The 21977-nt window shown below is 50.2% G+C and overlaps 9 protein-coding genes across 9 annotated transcripts; 5 read left to right on the top strand and 4 right to left on the bottom strand.

The window, feature by feature from the left end:
- The first annotated feature begins 1269 nt into the window (after positions 1–1269).
- PV10_05975 (uncharacterized protein) lies at positions 1270–3922 on the top strand. The gene is made up of 7 exons (XM_016370715.1): positions 1270–1669; positions 1845–2163; positions 2217–2290; positions 2347–2431; positions 2483–2689; positions 2737–2997; positions 3050–3922. Exons 1-7 carry the CDS (start codon positions 1634–1636, stop codon positions 3436–3438), a joined length of 1371 nt encoding a protein of 456 aa, XP_016223008.1. The 5' UTR covers positions 1270–1633; the 3' UTR covers positions 3439–3922.
- Positions 3923–4646: 724 nt separating this feature from the next.
- PV10_05974 (uncharacterized protein) lies at positions 4647–7096 on the top strand. Its single transcript, XM_016370714.1, has 3 exons — positions 4647–5450; positions 5518–6280; positions 6365–7096. Exons 1-3 carry the CDS (start codon positions 4957–4959, stop codon positions 6560–6562), a joined length of 1455 nt encoding a protein of 484 aa, XP_016223007.1. The 5' UTR covers positions 4647–4956; the 3' UTR covers positions 6563–7096.
- Positions 7097–7167: 71 nt separating this feature from the next.
- Positions 7168–8344, bottom strand: PV10_05973 (40S ribosomal protein S23). The gene is made up of 3 exons (XM_016370713.1): positions 8268–8344; positions 7827–8090; positions 7168–7624 (listed from the first exon to the last, which is right to left on the bottom strand). Exons 2-3 carry the CDS (start codon positions 8086–8088, stop codon positions 7446–7448), a joined length of 441 nt encoding a protein of 146 aa, XP_016223006.1. The 5' UTR covers positions 8089–8090; positions 8268–8344; the 3' UTR covers positions 7168–7445.
- A 213-nt stretch (positions 8345–8557) lies between these two features.
- On the top strand, positions 8558–9478 carry PV10_05972 (uncharacterized protein; the record flags this gene model as incomplete). The annotated part of the gene is made up of 1 exon (XM_016370712.1): positions 8558–9478. The coding sequence occupies exon 1, from the start codon at positions 8627–8629 to the stop codon at positions 9476–9478; it is 852 nt and encodes a 283-aa protein (XP_016223005.1). The 5' UTR covers positions 8558–8626.
- A 342-nt stretch (positions 9479–9820) lies between these two features.
- On the top strand, positions 9821–10651 carry PV10_05971 (uncharacterized protein; the record flags this gene model as incomplete). The annotated part of the gene is made up of 2 exons (XM_016370711.1): positions 9821–10135; positions 10196–10651. The coding sequence occupies 2 exons, from the start codon at positions 9821–9823 to the stop codon at positions 10649–10651; spliced, it is 771 nt and encodes a 256-aa protein (XP_016223004.1).
- A 207-nt stretch (positions 10652–10858) lies between these two features.
- Positions 10859–13148, bottom strand: PV10_05970 (uncharacterized protein). Its single transcript, XM_016370710.1, has 2 exons — positions 12851–13148; positions 10859–12797 (listed from the first exon to the last, which is right to left on the bottom strand). The coding sequence occupies exons 1-2, from the start codon at positions 12890–12892 to the stop codon at positions 10932–10934; spliced, it is 1908 nt and encodes a 635-aa protein (XP_016223003.1). The 5' UTR covers positions 12893–13148; the 3' UTR covers positions 10859–10931.
- A 173-nt stretch (positions 13149–13321) lies between these two features.
- PV10_05969 (uncharacterized protein) lies at positions 13322–14824 on the top strand. The gene is made up of 3 exons (XM_016370709.1): positions 13322–13710; positions 13790–14298; positions 14356–14824. Exons 1-3 carry the CDS (start codon positions 13681–13683, stop codon positions 14504–14506), a joined length of 690 nt encoding a protein of 229 aa, XP_016223002.1. The 5' UTR covers positions 13322–13680; the 3' UTR covers positions 14507–14824.
- Positions 14714–17609, bottom strand: PV10_05968 (uncharacterized protein). Its single transcript, XM_016370708.1, has one exon. It carries the CDS (start codon positions 17457–17459, stop codon positions 15051–15053), a length of 2409 nt encoding a protein of 802 aa, XP_016223001.1. The 5' UTR covers positions 17460–17609; the 3' UTR covers positions 14714–15050.
- Positions 17610–18649: 1040 nt separating this feature from the next.
- Positions 18650–21341, bottom strand: PV10_05967 (uncharacterized protein). The gene is made up of 2 exons (XM_016370707.1): positions 20174–21341; positions 18650–20121 (listed from the first exon to the last, which is right to left on the bottom strand). Exons 1-2 carry the CDS (start codon positions 20673–20675, stop codon positions 18779–18781), a joined length of 1845 nt encoding a protein of 614 aa, XP_016223000.1. The 5' UTR covers positions 20676–21341; the 3' UTR covers positions 18650–18778.
- Positions 21342–21977: the final 636 nt, after the last annotated feature.

Here is a 21977-nt window from a genome sequence, read left to right as displayed (position 1 = left end):
TTATCAAATCGAGGATCTTTGCAACAAGCTGCCACAGCCACAAGTAACAAGGTCGGGTTTCTGTCATATATAAATCGACCACCGCTAAAAACAGTCAACAACACTGCACCAGCAGAATATCCACGATCAAGACCACGCTCCTCGTCAGACTGGTCAGATATTGGCCGGAGCACTTGTGATGCTACATTTTCGCCGAGCTTGGATACTATAGTCCGGCCACGCAGTGCTGCTGGAGGAGGACCGTTCGAGCCCGGTTTCTCATATGGTACTCAAGCGGGCGATGGTGACTTGTCAAAAGACAGGGAATGGGAGCGTGTATCACGAGGGTCTATGCGATATTTGCAAAATCCCGCCAGCAGAGCAATGCCTCTGTCAAGCGATGGACAGTTTCAATTGTTTGATCGAAGAAATCATGTCAACATCCAGGAGGGTGGTTTGCACAGAAGCCAAAGAAGCCAAAATGGCTGTATTGGCAACACATAAATACAGTTTCGTGGGGAAATGGGACCTGGGTGCCTCCTCGTTTGTCCAAGTGGGGAGCATCTCTCAATCTTGTTGGAGGGGGAGGGGGGACTAGCAACCAAATCTACTCCGTAGGCGGTGCTATGGTGCATTATTATTATTACCTATTAACTACCTAGGATGCCTAATCGTGGGCTATGGGGAGTTTACCATGCCTGTGCATGAGAAAGATTTTGGTAAAGGCCCCTCGGACCTTGGCAATTAGCCGGAAGTGATGGCTGGACGGCCTTGAGCAACTGAGGAAGAAAGTCGATTCTGTGACATTCTGTCCGATAGGGGTTCGGAGCCATGTGATTACACAAGCTTCGATCACTCAGGTAATCCGATAATGGGACGGGAAACTGATGCAGATACTTTGAGTACTTCTGCAATGGGTGAACCCCTAGTTCTACTTAGTAGTGATAGGTGGGGGGTCCAGACTCGACAGATCTCTGAAGTTCGAGTGTCTAACTTACCTTAGGGTGTAGACGACACCGGTACTTAGTGGGCGCACTGCGGTGGTCGCTAGGCGCAATCAGTCATATTGTTAGAGCCTGGCTCGGGCAAGGCAGCGCCTCAAGCCGCTATTCCATGCCCGGTGTTAGGCTTTTGGCACCAGCCGTGGCAGGCGGCGGCCCTCATTGCGTGTCTGCACATCTGCACTGCACACGGGCTGATATGCCAGAAGTCAGAGAGCCATCAACTCCCGCAGGCTCAGACGCTCCCGCCACAAACACTGGCCTCCACCCTCTCTGCCCTCTCCCCTCTGCCCTCTCGCTCACTCCTGGGACTGTCAGTTTCGTCTTGCAACCTGATTTTCCACTCCTCTGCGGCCTCTCCAGTCATTGACACCATCCCTCTAATTTTCAACGTTGCACACGACCTTCTTCTCTTGCCATCCATCTCAGAGTCCTCTCCCTTTTTCTATCTTTTATCGCTTGTTAAGTCATCCTTTGATTACCTGTGTCCTCTCCACCTCTCCGGACGCCATCAATTCATTCGCGCCACCTCCCTCATCAAGTTCTGCAACCTGACCATCTCCCACCGTTAACAAAGCTTATGACATCGACCCCTCCAAGTATATGATTACACCCACATACCATCTCCATCATACTCTCAAGTGTTAGCCAGCATGGGTCAGACTCTGTCCGAACCCGTGGTTGAAAAGGTGCCGTCACCACTATCCCCTATTGTCCGAGTTTGCCTGCGCCCCAGTTGGTCGTTCAGAGCTGCAAAAGTCCTGAACAAGTTTTAATTACGAGAATCACTGCGAAAGAATTTGCTCCATGACAGTGGGATGACTTTGTCTCGAGAACACTATCACTAACCACCCGTCTCAACAGCTATCGGACAGTGGCGCAGATGATTGTCTCCTCTACGGCCTGTCGGCCATGCAGGGGTGGCGCATAAGCATGGAAGATGCGCATGCCGCAGTACTCGACCTACAGCCCGAACAATCTGGCAAAACGCAGAAACCCGCACCGCCCGACAAACGATTAGCCTATTTTGGAGTCTATGATGGTCACGGAGGTGAAAAGGTGGCTCAATTTGCTGGCGACAATATACACAAGATAGTGGCGAAACAAGAGGCATTTGCCAAGGGTGACATGGAACAGGCCTTAAAGGATGGATTTCTTGCAACAGATCGTGCAATTCTGAATGGTACATTCTCTCTCTAATCGGCCGTCACGGAGGTACACCGCTAAACTCAGCAGATGCACGGTATGAAGATGAAGTGTCGGGATGTACCGCGTCGGTGGGCATCGTCTCCAAAGACAAGATCTGGGTTGTGAGTCTGGCCTGGTAAACCCTAACCTCTTGCCGTCTCCTTGCTCACTTTTTCAGGCCAACGCAGGAGACTCTCGAACCGTCCTCGGTGTGAAAGGCCGGGCAAAGCCGCTCTCATTCGACCACAAACCTCAAAATGAAGGTGAGAATAATGTGTGAGAATCAGCGAAGCTCCCATCTAACCTTCGAATAGGCGAAAAGGCTCGAATCAGCGCCGCCGGTGGATTCGTCGATTTCGGACGTGTCAATGGAAACCTGGCCTTGTCACGTGCCATTGGAGATTTCGAATTCAAAAAGAGTCCTGACCTTTCTCCTGAACAACAAATTGTCACAGCGTTCCCGGATGTCATCACCCATGAGATCTCGAGCGATGATGAATTCCTTGTCATTGCTTGTGACGGTAAGATGATCTGGCCTCCTAAGCGTGCTTGGTGCTGATCTCCCTAGGAATTTGGGATTGTCAATCGTCCCAGGCGGTCATAGAGTTTGTACGAAGAGGTGTTGCCGCGAAGCAGGAGCTACATTCTATTTGTGAGAACATGATGGACAATTGCCTTGCGTCCAACAGCGAAACTGGAGGAGTGGGATGTGACAACATGACCATGATTGTGATTGCATTGTTGAACGGTAAAACCAAAGAAGAGTGGTATGACTTAGTTGCGAAACGTGTGGCAGACGGTGATGGGCCATGCGCACCACCAGAGTACGGCAAGTCCTTCCTCAATCCAAAGGACCCTGTTCGTTCTAACTTTTCAGATAGCTGAGTTCCGTGGCCCCGGAGTGCGACATCAGTTCGATCACGACAGCCCAGATGAATACGAACTAGACCTGGACCACCGGGCCAGAGGTTATGGTGGTCGCAACGGCAGGATCATCCTCCTCGGGGATGGCACTGAAGTTCTGACCGATTCAGATGATACCGAAATGTTTGATCAGTCAGAGGAGGAGAAAGACGCCACAAATCAGGTGAAAAAAGATACGCCCGACACCTCAGACATGGACACGAACCGTAGCGAGCGAGAAGGTACCCCAGGCCCCCAGTCCGCCGACGAACAGGAGTCAAGCAAGTCGAGTCACCGAGACGCATCTTCAGGTCCTGGCACACAGATCAAAGCGGTGGCAGATGAGCCGGGCAACAAGGCAACCTGATATGATGCGATTATGTCTGACTTTATAAGTTGATTTTTTGACAGACGAAGGCAGAAGTCCCCCTTTAACCCTCCACCAATCGAGATGAGATACCCTTTGAGACCCCGGTCATCCTCTACGGGGACCTCGAACCGAGAAGATGATCCATCTCTTGATATTACTCCCCTGTCGTCATTGGCCCTCGGTTCCTTTCGTGTTATTCGTCGTCGTTGTTCTTGAACATGGGAGTGCGTGTCGAGGACAGAACACCGGCCGAATGACAAAGGAGACCAACATCCCCATCCAACTATTGTGTAGTGATTACAGGACTCTATTTTTTGTTTACGCATGTCGACCAGCACCAAAGATACACAGACGGGGGCTTTGAAAGAAAGGTGAATCAGCCAAAGACGACAAGACACACGGTTGACATTCAATCCCTGGGTAGAAAGAATCAATGACCGAGGAGTCTGACTGCCCCTGTTCTCCTTCTTTGCCCTTCCTGCTCCTTTAGACTACGATGTGCTACCATTTTGGATGTTGATTGCAATGACTCACGAAGCAAGTCCATCGTCATCACTTAGAACTCAATGGTGACTACACCATCGCTAGGCAGAGAACCCTCGAACTATCAGGCCAGAGTAGAATAGGGCAGGTGGCGGTACAAAAGTGCGTTGTGGAAGGTGAGAGTCGACATCGGAGACTTGATATTTCTTGTCCAACTTGGGTACCCATTCGGCTATACCTAAAGCCCAACTCGACCGCAAATGCTTGTCCCAGTAGATAATGGCTTGGTGGTTGGCGTGCTGCGGATCTCCGATACCCGTACAATTCTTATAACACATGCAACGGAAGTAGTAGGCGAAATAACACGCGTACGGAGTAGTTTCTTATTTCCTACGCACGACTTCAGAATTCACCAGAAAGCAGACCATTGTTGCAAATGTACATTAGCATTATTCGCCAAAGGACTTCTATGCATCATGATCTCAGTCAGCATGGGACAAGAGAACAGCCACAGTGCACTCCCGCTGACGGAGACGAACGCGCTGCACGACAAGCACGTTCGCAACTTGATTGGGCATAGACTCATCGACGGACCAAGATGACGTTTTGGTGCTTGGAGCCACTTGACAGGAGTTGAGCAGCCTGGCAGCTCATAGAGTGGAAACTCTTGACACACTGCTTCGGAACTCTACTACTGTAGATCGCCCACTGGCAAACAGGTTTCAACATGGCATTTCAAGCTTATCCTCTAGAAAAGTGCCTGTGCCTCTTCATACGTAGTCGGGGGGATCTCACCACCCTCGCCTAAAATTCATCAAATTATAACTCACCCAAACCCAACATCTTTGTAGCTCGACTCCCTAATAACTTTATTTTTTTCCTTGCGAACAATCAATCTCCCTCCTTGTCCTCACTCCTTGGCGAGCCTCAACCCGTTATCGTCGCACCCAGTCGAGTCAGCCTCTCTACCCTGATCAGACTCGTCCTTCCCTCCTACGTACGCGGTAGTCTCATTGTCCTTCACCTCAAACAATGTCATCCCCATCCTCCACAGGTTCCGCCAAACGGAAACGGTCAACCGTCTCTGACCGGCTGAAGTCATCCACTGTGGAACTTCAGCAGCCATCTTCGCGAGATGCGTCAGGGGAAGAGCTAGCCGAATCTCCCACACACAATCCTCGAACCCGCAAGCACGGTTCCAGCTTGTCCCACGACAGTGCGGTGCCTCCTAGCAAACGAGCTCGAACACGATCGGGTGCTAAGCCCACTGAACCCAATGGAAACTCAACCACAGACGTCTCCATTGACGATTCCGCTGAGCTTCTGAGTTCTACGGATGATAGTGACGGCATAGAGGACAAAAATGACCCAGCCAATGAACATGTCGCAGAAGGTGACAAGGAGATAGAGGCTCCTCCAAAAGCTGGGCTCAGAGATCCTGTCGGTGGTTACAAGACCAACCCTCCTCCGCAGGGAAGACCTGTGCGTGTGTATGCGGACGGCGTATTTGATCTATTTCATCTTGGGTAAGGAACACCACAATCCCTGCTAGCAAGACTCCTGAATCTCGATGACTGACTTGATTCCCTATAGACACATGCGCCAGTTGCAGCAAGCCAAAACTGCCTTTCCTGACACTTATTTGATCGTTGGCGTGACAGGAGATGCGGAAACACACAAGAGAAAAGGACTCACTGTCCTGACCGGTGCAGAAAGAGCCGAAACCGTCCGCCACTGCAAATGGGTCGACGAAGTTATCCCCAGCTGCCCATGGATCGTCACTCCCGAGTTCCTTGCCAAGCACAACATCGACTACGTTGCTCACGATGATGAACCCTACGGTGCTGACGAAGGCGATGATATCTACGCTCCCATCAAAAGAGAGGGCAAGTTTCTCGTCACCCAACGTACCGAAGGTGTCTCCACCACAGGCATCATCACCAAGATCGTGCGAGACTATGAAAAGTACATCGCTCGACAATTTAAGCGAGGAACCAGCCGACAGGAATTGAATGTCAGTTGGTTGAAGAAGAATGAACTCGACATTAAACGTCACGTAGCAGAGTTGCGAGACAGTATCAAGAACAATTGGACCACCGCCGGTGGCGAGATCGGTCGTGATCTCCGACAATTCTGGCAGAGCAGTAGACCTGCAAGCCCGGCTCCGTTTAATCGGCAACTTGGTGACGGATTGCGAAGTCCTGGCGGTGGCGCTGTCAGTGCTGTCGACCATCTCCGACATCTCGAGGTTCCTGGAAATGGCGATCGGCGAAGCGATTCTCCTGGTAGACTGAGTCGAAGCGAAGACTTTGCTGCTGGGTATAGCCTTGGTTTGATAGGAGGGGTGAAATCATGGGTAGGTCATGACCCTTTCTTTCTCTGTTTAACCATTCAGGCAAGAACTCTCGGCAAGCAAGCTAACACTTATTTTTCATGATAGATGATGCGTAGGAGGCGTTCACTCCGAGACAGCCAAGCACCCAGCCCAGAGGCAAGTGAAGACGACGAGGCTAGAAGTCCTCTCAGCAATGACGGAGAATCCTTCAACCTCAAGACCCCTCCCACACGTGGAAGGAAGGGAAAATCCAGTGACGGGCTACGTGATCCCGAACGAGAGACTCTCGATGTTCTGCATTAATCTCTCAAATTTTCTGGACCCGCCATCGACCTCTTTCCTAGCAAAAGGAGAGCGCTGAACTGTCTTGCCCTCTTCGAACTCAACCAAGTTCGAACAAACTACTATCTCTATGGATTCCTTTCCCAGTGTTGTTTTACCACAACATGAAAAATTCCTGGTTTTTATAAAAACATGCAAGCAGGCAATTGAGCAAGTGTAATTGATCAACTGAGTATACACCCTTGGAAGGCGCAGGAGGAGAGCGAAGGCGCACCAAGATGGGGGATTAAAGAAAAGCAATCCTTTGGGCTGGATACTTAAAAGTCGTTGTGTTTCGTCAAACGTTCTATGCTAGAAAGAACTCGAATTACTATTATTACTTTATTTTAGACCATTGATATGCACGTTGGCAGGCTACAAACACCACTTCAGTATACTGAAGACTTGTCACGCAACTATAGCCATACAGTGGCTGTGGGTACTACGAGCTAGAAGGTCATTTTGATCGTCAAAGAGATCTATCGTTCTCTTGTGGTTATAATCGAGAGGTATCATCAAAGGTGGAGGGAATTGCTGACAACATTTCTCACTCGCACGACCGATCCTTGACTTATCGTTAAGCATACTTCTTCGAAAACGTTGGATTTGGGGTCTCCCCCGGATTTTTGTTTGTATGGGATATCGATCTAGCAAAACCATCCAGTCCCATCCAGGAGCAATGCATGCTAGTAGATTGCTGCTGGTGCGAGTGCTATTATGCTGTTGTCGTTGTCGTCGTCGTAATGACTTAACAACAGACATGCTGCACAATCATAGATTTGTCTCCATGATCATGTGTCTCTCGACGCAAGCATACACCGCCCAGAAAGCTCCACCGCTCAAACCCTGCTTGTTGATCAACCACCTACGATCGGGGCTTTTCCTTCTTCTCCTTCCACAAAGCGCTCAAACCAACACCAGAGACCTTGACTACCTTGAATCGGACACCGGGAATATCACCCTTGGCTTTGCCCTTTCGACCGAAACCGGCGATGAGGACTTCGTCGTTCTCGTCAACGAAGTTGAGGCAACCATCGTTGGGGACTAGATGGGAGAATTCATGTTAGTCAAGTTTTCTTCCTTTTTCTTTTTTCGGCGTTTTCCTCGTAGATAACAATGTGGTTCTCTCCTCGAAAAATTGTCCTCAACTCCGTTTCCTTCTCTCTCCAGCTTTTATCGAATTTTTCAAACCCTCATCCCACACACAAAACATTCGAAGTTGAGAAAAATCGAGGAGAAAACCTACCGAAAGCGGTGACCTTCTTTCCGTTCTTGATCAACTGAACTCTGACACACTTTCGAATGGCCGAGTTGGGCTGTTTGGCTTCGACGCCGACCTTTTCAAGGACAATTCCTTTGGCGTGCGAAGATCCACCGAATGGAGATGACTTGTAGGCTGTTCCGAGAAGTCGCTTCTTGTAGTGCAGATCGGCCCATCGTCCTTCTTTGCGGGCGGCAACCAGCTTGCGGGCCGCGTTCAAACCACGGGGTTTTCCTCTGTTTGTCATTTCTAAAGCGAAAGGAGTTAGTGACAATGAGCTTGGGAATGTGTAGCTACAAGATCCGGGGGTGGTTGTGGGAAAGCTGTGGCGTCTTCAATTTGGTGCTGCACACACGAAAGTGCACTGTATCAGATTGGAAGAGCTGACAGCTAGTGATGGAGGTGGGTTCGCGTCGAAATACGTACTGGCGACTGTGACAAGCAGAAGTTGTTGGATTTAGAGATTGGCGGCGTGGTGGTCGTTGTCGATAAATTCAGATGTTGCGAGACCAAGAAAATCAAAGTCTCTGTGGGAAGCCAAGACTGCGCTCGGCGGGTCCAATGTGTTCCAGGCGGTGAGAAATGGCATAATTGGGTGGAGTATAAACAAGCCAGAAGTAAATCACCATACGGTGGAGCATGTCTTCACTCATGGTCAGCCTCATCGTGACATGGATCTGTCCGCCTTTCTGGGGTTGAACGTTCCGCAGACCAATATCATATGTTGTCCATTATATAAAGCCATAGGCTCATGACGGCGGAGCGACTGCTCCCTGCCTGATATCATGGCCTCCTCTTCACGTAAGACCCCTCAATTAGAGACACCAACGCCGACAGACCGTCCTAAACTTAATACAACGAGAACCACCGCCCATCGTCTACCACCTCCTGCTCTATTCCAAGGGCCAACATCCAAGAATGCGTCTCATATCTCCCTTGCTCTTCCCTCAGACCGAAATTCTGGCGGTCCAGGCGCAGAGCAAGATGCTCAGCATCGACTCCCACGACCATCTCGAGTCCCACCAGCATCATCGTTCTCTGGTCCTGCGCTCCGGCAACCTGCGGCCGAAGCCGATGATCACCGAGCAGAGAGCCTATGGGCTGAGATGCAGAAGACTCTTGCCGATGTTGAAGCGTCAGCGATGAATACTTCACACGTGTTTGGAGCCGCTCATGCAAAAGCTTTGTCGGACTTGCGGACCGCCCAGCTTTCGCTCGCGCAGGCTTGGGCCAAAAGTGAAGCGGACGAATTACATGAGCATGAGCCAGATACTGATACCGTCGGTGCGCTTGACACTAAGTCAACTCCTGGAAAGGTGAAAAAGGCGGTGGCCGAAGGCAATGTCAACGCATTCGACTCGAACAAGACCCTGGAGGAAGAGACAGAGCGGGACATTGAATTAGCCCGGAAACGAAGACAAGCAAATGATCGTTATTTTCAAAAGATCAATTACGGGGTGCTTGATGTGGTGAGCAAGTTGGACGAGGTTGCCGGAGCCATGCGCCGCGTCGAACGAGAATCCCGAGAGATCTGGGATGAATCTAGCGATGAGGATATCGTAAGCAGCGAGAGTGGCTCTGTTACAGATCACACCGGGGTCACTGATAGCCCCATGAGCGTGAAGAAAGATCGCTGATCATTTGGCGTTTTGTGCCTCCTTCGCTATCTAAGAGGGAAGTCCAGTCTTCAAGATATATGGAGAAACAGCAGGATAATCAGTTCCCTAATGCGGGACATGGACGAATCATCTAATATTTTCAGGTGCAACCGGGGATGGCCTTGAGACAAACGATACTGCAGGCGCATCCGTGAAGGGTCTTTTCTTCTTTATGAAACCGGGACTGGCATTGATCAGCGTTTTCTCATCAACCCAGCCTCCACACCGAGCACCTGTGGCGATTTATTCTGAGCACTGCGATCTCTCTAGCCGCCGACTTTCAGCCCAAACCTTGAATCCTCCCATCCTCCATCAGCAACCATGATCATTCGAGTGCTTATGGCGGCACAGAGAATCGAGCACCTCCCCGAAGTGCTGACCTGTGCATTCCTCGCGATCCTATTCATCTTGGCTATCACGATCCTGGCTTCCTTGGTGATACTTGGAGCCATGGGAACCCATGCGCGCCACTCTGGCGAACAGGAGGAGTATCTCGCTGAGGCTTTGCGGCAACATCAGAAGCGATGGGCTCACATGAGAAGAGTGAGGAAGGCAGAAATGAAGTTTCGTGCGGCTCAGCAGCAAAAATACAAACTATTGCATCTAGGTACTAGCACATTTCATTTTCTGAACAGGGTGAGTTTCCTCGGCGTCGACCGATTTTAGGATTTTGTACACGAGCTGACGCTCAAATAGTCCTGCCAGAGTGTTGTACTAAACTTTGGCGTCAGACAATTTCTCAACACTCGTTTTAAACCGAAGCCTCATGACAAGACTCCATGGGTGGAAAGATTGAAATGGCCTTCACGCACGCAATCAATTGTCAAGACATCGATTAGACCTTCGCATAAGCCAAGAAGTCCGCAATCATCCACCAAGCTAAACACCTCCAAGTCTTGGTGGAGGCAAGGCCGTCCTGAAGCTTTGTTTCGATTAGTGTCCTACGGAGGTGAACCCAACCTACCGGTTATCAACACATCCGTCGAACCGAGGGACACTGCAATGATTGGCCCTGAGGAAAATCCCGTCCAAGAGCCAGCGTCTTTGGACGACGACCAAAACGAGTCGCCATCACCGAGTAGTTCGACCAGTACCGTGAGAGATGGCAGCCCCCGAGCAAGCGAAGGAAACCAAAGAAGTCATGAGAAATGATAACGCCGAAAGGACTTTTTTGCCGGCCAGGCTCATGGTCTTGAATCATCTGCCGAGACCCGGGAGACACGAACATTTGCTTTTGTCATTGCATATGCCAGTCATGGGTCAGTATGCTGTATACTCAAGCAAGGCGAGAGGTGCGCAGGTATAGCTGGCTAGAAATCGTAAATATCCCTATTCGACAGGGACGTATGATTTTAAAAGCATTAATGCTTTGACATTATATAGCCTATGGATACTGTGATACACAAACCTCTCGCTTTTAACCATCGAATGTCTATGGCGACTTTCTTTCTTGAAAAGACGGAAACCAAGACGTCCATCTTCTACCAGTTGACTCTGGTTCCGTCGCAGGTGGCACAGGATCATCAGGCACGTTCGAGTTTGAGGGGATGCTGGAATCATATCGACTCGCCTGCGATAAGTGAGGTTGCTTTTGTCTTGACCTTGGTCGATTTTGCTGGTCCTGACCACGATCTTCACCTTGATTATTACTGCCTGTATTGGCAAATCGCACTGAGGTACTTCTATGGCGTGTTTTTGGATTAGCCACTTCTGGGCCAGGTTCACCAATGTCCACCGGCTGATGCGGAGCACTACTCCGTCTTCGGTGGACAGCTTGGCCAACGCTCTCGGATGATGCTGTGTGACCGGGCTCTGAGAATCGTAGCGAACCTTGGCTCGCGTGTCTGGGTTTACTGCCAAACGAACTCCGTCTACTTCCGGTGCTGACAGCAACTGACGAGGCAGAATCTCCTCTTCTTCTTCCTGCCCTGAAATTGTTTGTCAAATATGGCGAGGGTGCTTGCGGAAGAGAGGCGAGATAATCTTGTTGAGAGGTATCGTCATCAAGTTCAGCCCAGATACCAGCAGTCTCGGTGGACTCCATCGGGGTATGGGATGAGAAGATCGATTGCCTCTTTCGTCCACCAAGAAGAGGAGTGTCTTCGTCCGCGGAACGACGAGAAAGTGATGTCGAGCTTCGCTTTGCACTTGCTGGGAGCAAAGGATCTCGTTCGTCTGAGGGTGATTGCACCAGGCCCATCCCAGGGGTGAGGGGTGTCTTTGGCGGGAGGGCTTGATGCGCGGCTTCGGCTGGAGTAGTGTCGTCAAGACGCCATGACAGCGCCAGGACTCCGGAAAGCAATATCACGGTGCCTAAAGCGACGAGACATGCATGTAACACGCTCAGGCGAGATGCTTGCTGGAAATAGATGAGACCGTCCAAAATGGCGATGATGTTGTAGACGCAGAAGACAAATGGGTATAATACAGAAGTACTGCAGAAGAGAAGGCCCAAGTGAAGGTAGTAGAGTTGAGTCAAGGCGAAAAATAACAAGGCGATCAGGATGAGCCATGATTGGAAACGGTTGAACTGGTTGTTGTGGTCGACGATCGTTCGGACAAGGAGTTCCACCGCGGATTTTGCGACAAGCAGTGAATGGGCAGAGAGGATTCCGGAGATGAGGGCGTAGCTGAGGCCGCGAATGAGTCGGAGTCGGCCGAGACGGATTTTCAATGGTTGGGGTAGTTGCGCGGTGAAGGAGCGTGTGAGAGGGAGAGATGGTCTTCTGGAACCTCCTCCGGCAGACATTGCAGAAGCCGATCGGGGCCTTTCAGCCTTGGGCAAGCCTTGAGAGATGTGTTTGTGGGATGACCATATCTTTAGCAGGTGTGCGAAAAGGATTGTGGACACCACGACGAATATGGTCCCAACCATCCATATGATAAAGTCTCGCTGGTACAAAAGTTCGAGCAATTGCGTGAGATTGTGGGCTGGCTCCCCAATGGCACCGAAGGTGGCTATCAAAGCGGCACCGGAGCAAGTCAAGACAGTACCAATGACTGAGAACCGGGTGAACGGCTCACCGAGCAATAAGGTGGCGAAGGCGGTATTGAAGACGAGACCGGATGCTTGGAGCGTGGATAGAACTGGTAGGGGAAGTGTGGTGATCTGGATGGTGCTACCGATTATGTTGGAGAGAACAAACATGAGCATGCCGATTTGCCATTTCCGTCTCTTGTAGGCTGGCCGCCGTGTCTCTGGGATGTCTTTTGCATCTTCGATGAGGTGGGATTTGCGTTGGAGGGTTAAGCCTAGGGATTGGATGGAAGTCGAGAGGAGGCCGACAATGATTCCAATCTGGAATAATGTTTAGTGTCCATTTGGGGCCTGCACATATAAATAGCACTTACAGCGATGCTCCCTTGTGGCGATATGTCACCGAGTTGTCCCATGGTCGAGGATCGAGTGTAACAATGTTTGTTTACGGATAGGGCTTAGGGTGGGATTGTCCATCCGAGTTGGTGGCAGTGTTGACAGCTTCAAGGAGCCGCTCATTTTGAGTAGCGAAGCATTCAGAGTCGGTTATGTGTCGGTGAGGATGTCGGATAGGGAGTTGACAGGATGCATGCTCTGACAGGAGTTGGTGTTTACTTGACGCGGCGTGGCGGTTTGCCGCGGAGAGAGGACGTCAGTCAGGGCAGAGTGAGGAGAGGAGAGGCACGAGAAGATGGACAAGCGATCTGGACTCGGGCCTTTACATCATTATGTGTCCGTAAATGGTTTAGGGTCGATCAAGAGGGGCCGTCCAATCAAACGAGCACGATGAAGTCAGCTCAGCCTTGCCTAAGGTCACCCTGGCTGCGGTAGCTCTACGGGTGAACGTTTGGTTCCTGGAGTTCCTTATTGCCCGTTCAAAAGATAGCGAGAGACGAAGCATTTCAACCGAGCTTTTATACAATCGACCTTCGCTCGTTGCTCACATAGAGATCTACTCTGAAGATCCGAGGCCGGACGACACTCTAGTAGAGTCTGTTCAGATTCATCAGGAACCTTTATCGCACCTTCCATCCTATCTGCCAGTCTGCGATCTGCCTGCACCTTCCTCAACAACTCCCACCGATAACCAGACTTCAGGTTGCAAGCAAGCGAGCCACCAACCTACCACCACATACCCATCCCTTGACTCTAGATCACCCATCAATTCAGACTCACTCACATCCTCTACACTCAATCCGCAATCATGTCGTCCCACGCTCTGTCCGACGACCAGGTATGCAATGACAGCCCCTCACATCACCGATACCATGCTTCGTATCAGCTAGCTAACATCCCATGTCTCTATGATATAGGTCGCGGCCGAATTGAAGAAGATGACCGCGTTCATCCGGCAAGAGGCATTGGAGAAGGCCCGCGAGATTCATCTCAAGGCCGACGAAGAGTTCGCCATTGAGAAATCGAAACTGGTCCGTGAAGAGATCGCCGCCATTGACACCCAGTATGAGAAGAAGTTCAAGCAAGCTTCCATGTCTCAACAGATCACCCGCTCCACCACCGCCAACAAGACACGTATCAAGGTCCTCTCCGCTCGCCAGGAATTGTTGGACAAATTGTTCGAGGACGCCAGGAAGAAGCTCAAGGATGCGTCCACAAAGAGCAAGAACTATGAAGAGATCTTGCAGGGTCTGATCCTAGAAGGTCTATACATCCTTGCGGAGAAGAAGGTGGAACTGAAAGCACGCAAAGCCGATAAGGACAAAGTGCTATCTGCCAGCAAGAAGGCTGCTGAGGAATATAAAAAGAACTTTGGGCAGGAGGTTGAGGTTAAGCTCGACGAGAAAGACTGGTTACCCGAGGCATCGTAAGCTTTCATTCTCGTTTACTTGCAAGCAAAAACACTAACATGTGGGATCTCTAGGGCCGGAGGAGTCTTCATTCTAGGCAGCGCTGGAAAGATCGAACTCAACAACACGTTCGAAGAACGACTACGACTACTGGAGACCGATGCTCTTCCCAGCATCAGGGCCACACTCTTCGGAGAGAACACAAATCGCAGGTTCAAGGACTAAAAGACAATGGGCAAGAATGTTGAATCTTTGTCCCGTGCGATCAATCATGTCTGTCTGAGTTTGGTTTTCTGTGGAGTTTGCCGTATTCGCTCTCTCGAGGGGGCTTTTGGGGGGAGTGCTAGAAATGGCATTCGGGCGTGGTGTAACTAGGAAATAAGTGTCAATCAGCCGCTGTAGCCTCGGCCACAATGATAGATTTCTGGACTCGTCAGATGTGCCCGTGGTCGAGTTCGATATTATCTCATCAGCTACAGGTGCCTGTGAATCCCTCATACTCATAAGAACACCAATCTCGAATGATATCGATGATTTCTAACATTGCTAGTCCCAGTTGCTAGACCGTAACACAACTCGCTTCCCCTGAACACCATGCTCAAGGACCAAATACTCCGACATGTTGCATTGCATGGCACATTGGTGCATCCACAACACGACTCTAACTCTCTTGCATCTTTATATGCATTGATTCGTCCCTTCGTCGAACTTCTGCCTAACAATCAAACGCACACTCCACATCATACATTTCTCACGCATGACTCATACCTCACGTCAAGCCCAACTGTCGTCGTATCTCCATCTCTGTTTCAGATGGTGTGGTAGTTGTGCTCCCACTAGTTAGGGTGGTGGTTGTGGCAGTGGAGATGACGCTCTGGTTGTTAACGACGTCGTCTTCTTCTTCTGCATGTAGTGGATCGTCACTATCCGCATCTGATTCTGTTTGGTCTTCTGTGTTTCCTTCTGGCTCGGCTTCTGGCTCCGATTCTGTTTCTGTGTCTAGCTCCTCAATCTTGACTTTATCGTCTCCTTGATTCGTGGTTCCCTTGGCCTTGACTTTCTCTAGGAACCCCTTCATGAACCCGCGACTCCTCTCCTCGCTTCTGACCTCGTCGCCGTCTCTAAATCCTCCATTCTTGCCTGCATTTCCATCAAAGACACCCTTTTTGAGTCGGATTTGAGTTCGCACGCTGTACAGCAATCTCCAGTGTAAGCTGCGCAATAGATCTTTGGCTTCAGTCCGACTCATATGACTAGCTCCAGTGTCGACGATTGATATGTATTTTGTTCGGACTGCATCTGCGAGGCGATCCACAGAACGATTAAAGGAAACTTCATCTGCGCGTGTTTCAAAAGTGGAAGGGCGTCCTCCGACAGATATGGCAATGTCGAGGATATGTGTCAGAGCCTTGAGTGCAGTGTAGTCTACAGGATCGCTGGTCTTGGAACGTGAGGTCTCGAATGATTCAGATGTGGTGATATGTTCGGTGAGAGGATCGAGAGACAGATCGGTTGGGCTGAGTTCCGACAGGGTGATGGCTAATGGCCCGAGGAGGAAGGTTCGAGCTAGGAGGATTCGGATCTTAATGGTGCTGCTCGATGTAGGTAGGATATGATCGAGAAGTCGGGCCTGAAGCAACGGTGATTTCAAATGCTGGCCAATATCGTCCAGCACTCTTTCCATGACATGTGACCTCATATCAGGATCTGGTAGACTTAGGAGATGTTCAAGCAGACCTTCAACCCCAGTAGAGATCCGCATATCACTCATCATTTCTTGATCCAAGCCAAGCCGACAAATAATGGAGGTGAGATGGCTCAAGACCATGAAGTCCATGTCTTGACAAATCCCTCGAAACATGTCTAAGACTGCAAGCAAGTACTTGGGATCGCGTCTTGCGGGTTCTTTAAGATGTCGATGTCTTGAGACGATTGCGTCCGAATCGTCCAGGCTGGTTGAATCTGCGCCTAGTGTCTTGAAAATACCATATACATCCGAGGTTTTCAAATTGTTCCGTGTCCAGGACGAACTTCCATTCGAGAGACAGCTAATATATCCGTACCGCAAATCATCTCGCGGTTCTGTCGCAACGGCGTAGAAAGTCCAAATCAAAACATCATGGGCCAATTTCCCTGTTGAAGCCAGCTCTGACAAGTAACCCGAAATGAATGATGTCGACAGAGTGTCTTCTTCATCTTTCGACCGGAGGCCATTGGAAATGGCATGGTAGGGGAAGTCCATGCGATCCGGGACTTTATCTCTCCAATCACTCAGACCAGAGTTACCGAAAAAGGAGAAGACTCTTTCGGCATTTAGTGCTTCTGTTCTTTGCACAGCGTCCATCAGTCTCCTGACATGGTCATCATCGTCGCCATTGTGAGCCACCGTTGCCAGTAGTTCCCGGTCCATTTCCGCTGCATATCGGTGGTCTTTTGGCCTGGTGGATTCGTGGTAGTGGTCTTGGGCTTTCTTTAGAGTCTTGTCGTTGTCTTCGTCGCCAAAATGATCGTCTAGAATCCCCTGCAAGTCAAACTTGTAAGCTTGTTGCTTACGATGCAATTCTCGAAGTTTGTCCCTTCCCACCAGAGGGTCTGACCGGCCGCGTGTGAACAAGGACAAGAGCTGCTTTCGTTCAAGTTCGTTTTTGTCTTCATCGACTTTCGGTGACGAAGAGCGCGACGTCTGGTCTTGTGGTTTGCCGAATATGTCTGCCAACGAGAGTAGGGAATCGGTGTCCTCGTCCGAATCTGGGATAACAATGGGCTCTTGTCGCTGTGCCACTGACTTGGAGGGGCCAGGCAGGTCCTGGAAATGGAACGAATGATTTTGTCTGTTCTGGGCATGGTCTGCCTGCGGGGAAGCACCAAACAGGGAGCCACTCTTGTATATTGACGGAGGCTTCAGGGACGACTTTGGGACAGGACTTCTGTATGGAAGCGAAGCGGTGGAGCCGGGGGCAGCGGCCGGGGAGAAAAACGAAGCCCGTGGGGTGGTCGTAAGGTCATCTCCATGTTTCTTCACTGACTTTGGTGTCCTCGTGGGGGATCGAGGCTTGCTAGGGCTCTTCTTGCCGGGTGGCAGATCGATAGAGGGAGAAGGGCGTTTCGCTGGAACATTGCTGGTGTTGTACGGACGAAAGAATTCGGATATCGGTCGCTTCTTATGAGGAGAAGGCATAGGCGCAACTATCGAGACATGTTAGATGCAAATAACAGATGTTGTCAGAACCAAGAAGCAAGAACAGTAAGTGAAGGACGGTCTATCATTGCTGGAGAAGCATTTCCCACGACCGTGATCATCGCCAGACGTTTCGTCTCCAAAGAAGAGAGGGGCCAACATGGCCAACATGGCACGCGCTAATTCGGCGGCAAACGCGTCACGTAAAGATGCACTGAGGCGTGTGTTGCAAGTTTGCTCCGCCGGAGAAAAATTCCCAGATTTTGGTGGCTTAATGGCCTCACCTACCCGCAGCTAATTCTCGATGCAATCTTGCTGGAGATGCGTGCACACCCATAGTGGCTAGAAGCCGCCTCAGCGGAATAAACGACAAGATATCGCCTCAATGTGGAATTGGTGACCATGAAAATGGCTGATGATGTAGATGTGACATTCATGAGTGTTGTTGTTTGGCGAAAATGCAGTTAACAACTTGAGATCTGAATCTAAGTAGATACCTAGTCACGAAGCAGCTGCGACTGACACGGCTACCAGCCTACCAGCATAACCATCAGGCAATATTATTTTGGATCTACCCCCAAAATGTACAGCTCAACACTGAATCAATGTCTAGAATAGTCATTGTCCTACCCTAATTCTCAGATATTGTTCGATTACAAAACGAACCGAGCTTTCAAACCAAAGGTCCAGCACAGCAGATACAGAATCGATTTTTTGCAAAGTTTCTCTACCATTCCGAGTGAACCAGTGAAGGTCACCTAACTTTCCAGCGCCTCGATAAAGACGAGGTACTGTTAGTTGAATGGAGTACTCCTCCTCCTCACTGATGAAGGAAATTGGAAACATCATTCCTCAGCATTCCCGCAGAAGCCTCAGCTCATTTAGTCCACATGAGCAGCCAGCGGCATGCGAACCAGCTTTCTCGTGGTGAAAACATAACAAAATAACTGATATTACACAATGGTATCTATCATCATTTCATCAAATCAAGGTGGCAGTGGCTAGGGAGGTTGAAGGTGGATGAATGTAGTCCTTGAGCAAGAAATCAAAACTGGTAAATATATTTTCCGTCCAGATTTACGGAGATTTATGGCCCAGAAAACTATGGCGATGCACGCGAACGGCACATGCCAAGTACGGAGGAGCATCTGAACTAAACACCAAACCCCTGAAAAGATATAAATTTAATCATTCATCATTATGGTTGAAAATACATGTCTAAATGTCCTCGTCATCTGCTCTTCATCCCAGTTCTATATGATTTATTCTCTCTCTCTCATCCATAGACCTTTGCCTCCCACTCCCGCAATTGGATGCATTTAACACTGTCCTTGAAAGCACTTAACAACACAGCTCGTGACGAGCGATGTATCAGTCCAAGTATTTCCATTCTGCGTCGGTGTTTCCGTCAATTCATAACTGGAATCGAACCCACCGGCCGACCAGGTGGTATAGCCCAAGAAAACATCGGTGTTGTTTGCGAGGAAGCTCAATTCCTGGCACAAATAGGTTGCGCAGTTGTTGTTGTTCAACCCGCCAGTTTCAGTCAACAAGGCAAACCGGCCATTGGATCGTAGATAGTCCGCAAGAGCAGAAAAGCCGCCTCGCCCGTATGCCGTGCCAATATTGTTCGTGACACAGTCACAATTGCATCCCGAATCGTTGGAGTCCAAGTACTCGTGAACCTCGAAAATCAGCTTTGAAGTGCCGCCTACAGGGTCGGTGATACCCATCAAAGCTGGGCCAGAACCATCGCTGCTTGACGGAAGATATGTAGCTGCATGAGTCCAGCCTTTCCCGGGTAGAATGATCAATTGTGACGTTGCTCCTGCTGCACGAATGGCATTGACCGCCAGTTGAAGAGTTGCAGCCCATGTCTGGATATCAATCACGCCTCCGTTGGGAGAGTTGCAGCTCTCGTCATGTGGCTCATTCATCAGATTGAATGCCACGCGGCTTTGACCCGCATATTTCGTAGCAATCTGGCCCCAGAGATTGGCAAATTGTGCAGCAGTTGGGCCGTCCTGCCCAATGATCTTGCCATTGAACCGGGCGTAGTTGTGCAAGTCAATGAGACAGAGCGCGGCCCCGGAGTTGAGACAGCCTGAGACCAATTGATCGTACTGCGCGAAATTGCCCGTGTTGATGGTGTTGGATGCAATGTCGCCTCCATCGTATTGATTGATCAGATACTGCCAGGCGACCGGGAGTCTAAAAGCGTTGAGCTTGTCATCGTTCACAAAATGACTGATCTGTGCCACCCAGTTTGTGGGATTCACATAGGGTGGGTTCGTGTGGACGCCACAAGTATCGTAGGTTCCAAATTCGAATCCTGCAATATTTACCCCGCCGTATTGCAATCGGCCTCCAGTTGGAACAGAGCTCGCCGAGCTGGTACGTGACGCAGTGCTTGATGCCGAGGATGAGGCTGGGGAAGTGGTGCTAGAAGTGACACTTGAAGAAGCATTGGGGACAGACACTGTTGTCGCAGATGGGCTCGTAGCGGTGGAGAGGGTGGATGTAGCTGGGGAAGTGGCGCTAGAAGTGACACTTGAAGAAGCATTGGGAACAGATACTGTTGTCGCAGATGGACTTGTAGCAGTGGAGAGGGTGGATGCAGCTGGGGAGGTTTTGCTGGCAGATTGAGCAGACAGCGCACTCGCTGATGCTGTGTTAGTGTCCGAGTGTATAAGCCAGAGTACGATATCACATACCACTCGATGGAGATATACACTGCCAGTAGTATTCATTGCCATAGACACAAGGCCAGTCATCTTGACAGCAACGTGCGCCTGTCCAACCTGTCCCTCCACATTGGCCCCATTGAGTTGCGCAAGAACTTGGTGCCGTTGTGGGTGTAGAGCTAGAGCTCGGGGTTGCAACGTCAGGTGGAGGCAAACACTGATAGTAATAGTCGTTGTTGTACTGGCAAGCCCAGTCTGACTGACAACACGTTGGACCTGTCCACCCAATTCCACCACATTGGCCGTATGTTGCAGCGCATGCAGCATTGCCCGTGTATGGCAGGCATTGGGAATAATAATCGTTTTGTACCTGGCAGCTTGACCCAGTGGCACAACACTTCGAGCCGGTCCAACCTATGCCTCCACATTGTCCGTATAGTGATGAGCATCCGGCGGCAGCGACTTGCAAAGGAAGGGATACGAGGCCTACAAGGAGCAAAGTCCTCATTTTCAGGTTGGCGGTTATGGCCATGGTGACGGAGGCTGACAAGGCTCTCTGAAATGGTATCTTGAGTTGAGGAGGAATGCATCGTCAATCGGCGGACGGTGGGAGGTTTTATAGCAATTTGCACCCCTTGACACTTTTTTCTGTATACGATGGACAGATCTTCGACTTCTCAGGCTGGTAAGCTGTACCGTAAAAAGAGCTGAAGAAGATGTCACCTGCAGTGCACGAGCATCTTTCATCTCGGAAAAGGTCTGGAACGCCTGTCTTTAGTCCACGTTGCCGAGCATGAGAGAAGCACTTCAGCCAAATGCTTCGCTATGCGTGGTTGGGGGTTTGGGCTTTGTTTTCGCAGCTGCACGGGCCATGATCGTGTCGCCAACGTCGTTAAAGGAGATTTGGACGCGACGCGACTTGAAGAAGGCGGTTGCGTATAATTCCGCGCCACCCGAAAAATCGAAGCATTTGAACAGGGATGACGGACTCAAAGATCTCCCTTTCCCTTCACAGGGGCATTTGCATCATAGCGTATCTTCTCGATCCGTGCCTCAGCGGGCTGGGAACTGGTCCCATCTCCCGTCGGCGGTCCGATCGTGGGCCCATCAGAGAGGTGCTTGACCTTCGATGCACAGACAGACTTGCCAAGGCACGTGGGAGGCAAGGTTTCGAAAAGTCGACCCGACTTCAGTCACGACGATCGAAGCTAGGTTTGGTAGAAGTAATCAAAAAGGGGCGCGGCGCTGTGAAGTTACTTTCCACGAGGGACTGGGAGTTGCTAATCCCGATTAGGAAGGGTGGTTGGAGTCAGGTGATTCGATGCCATTCAATGTGCATGATCGGCGAATTGGGTGATGTCTGACTTTTAGTTCCCTTTTTCCAGCCCGCATATCATTTTGGACCACGACTTTGCCGCTGCTTTGTATAAGTTCAGATATCGACTGTTCGTACATTCCGTAGTTCAGGATTTGCCCAGGTGGAAACACTCGGCGACGGGCCGACACGAGAGGCTGATCCGCCCCAGTACACATTCGTTGAGATACGACGGGCGCTCGAGGACATTCGTATTAATGATGTGAAAACGTTCAACTCGTGTTATGATATATAGGGACTTCGCAGTTTCGTCTAATCGCTAACAGGCGCTCATAACCTATAGAACTAGGTTCTAAGATGTTATAAATTATGTAATTATCTGTCCAGGGTACTAAGTACTAAGTTGGTGATGAAAGGTGTCCTCCCTTTAGTGGCATCTTGTCACCTCCACCAGCCGTTAGCTAAGTACGTGGCCTACTGGCCAACAGGTAGATTTTTCGAGCTTCCTGGCCAGTGCTT

Source organism: Exophiala mesophila, assembly GCF_000836275.1.
Source record: "Exophiala mesophila strain CBS 40295 unplaced genomic scaffold supercont1.4, whole genome shotgun sequence".
Taxonomy (NCBI): Eukaryota; Fungi; Ascomycota; class Eurotiomycetes; order Chaetothyriales; family Herpotrichiellaceae; genus Exophiala; species Exophiala mesophila.
This window is presented reverse-complemented; position numbering and strand designations above follow the sequence as displayed.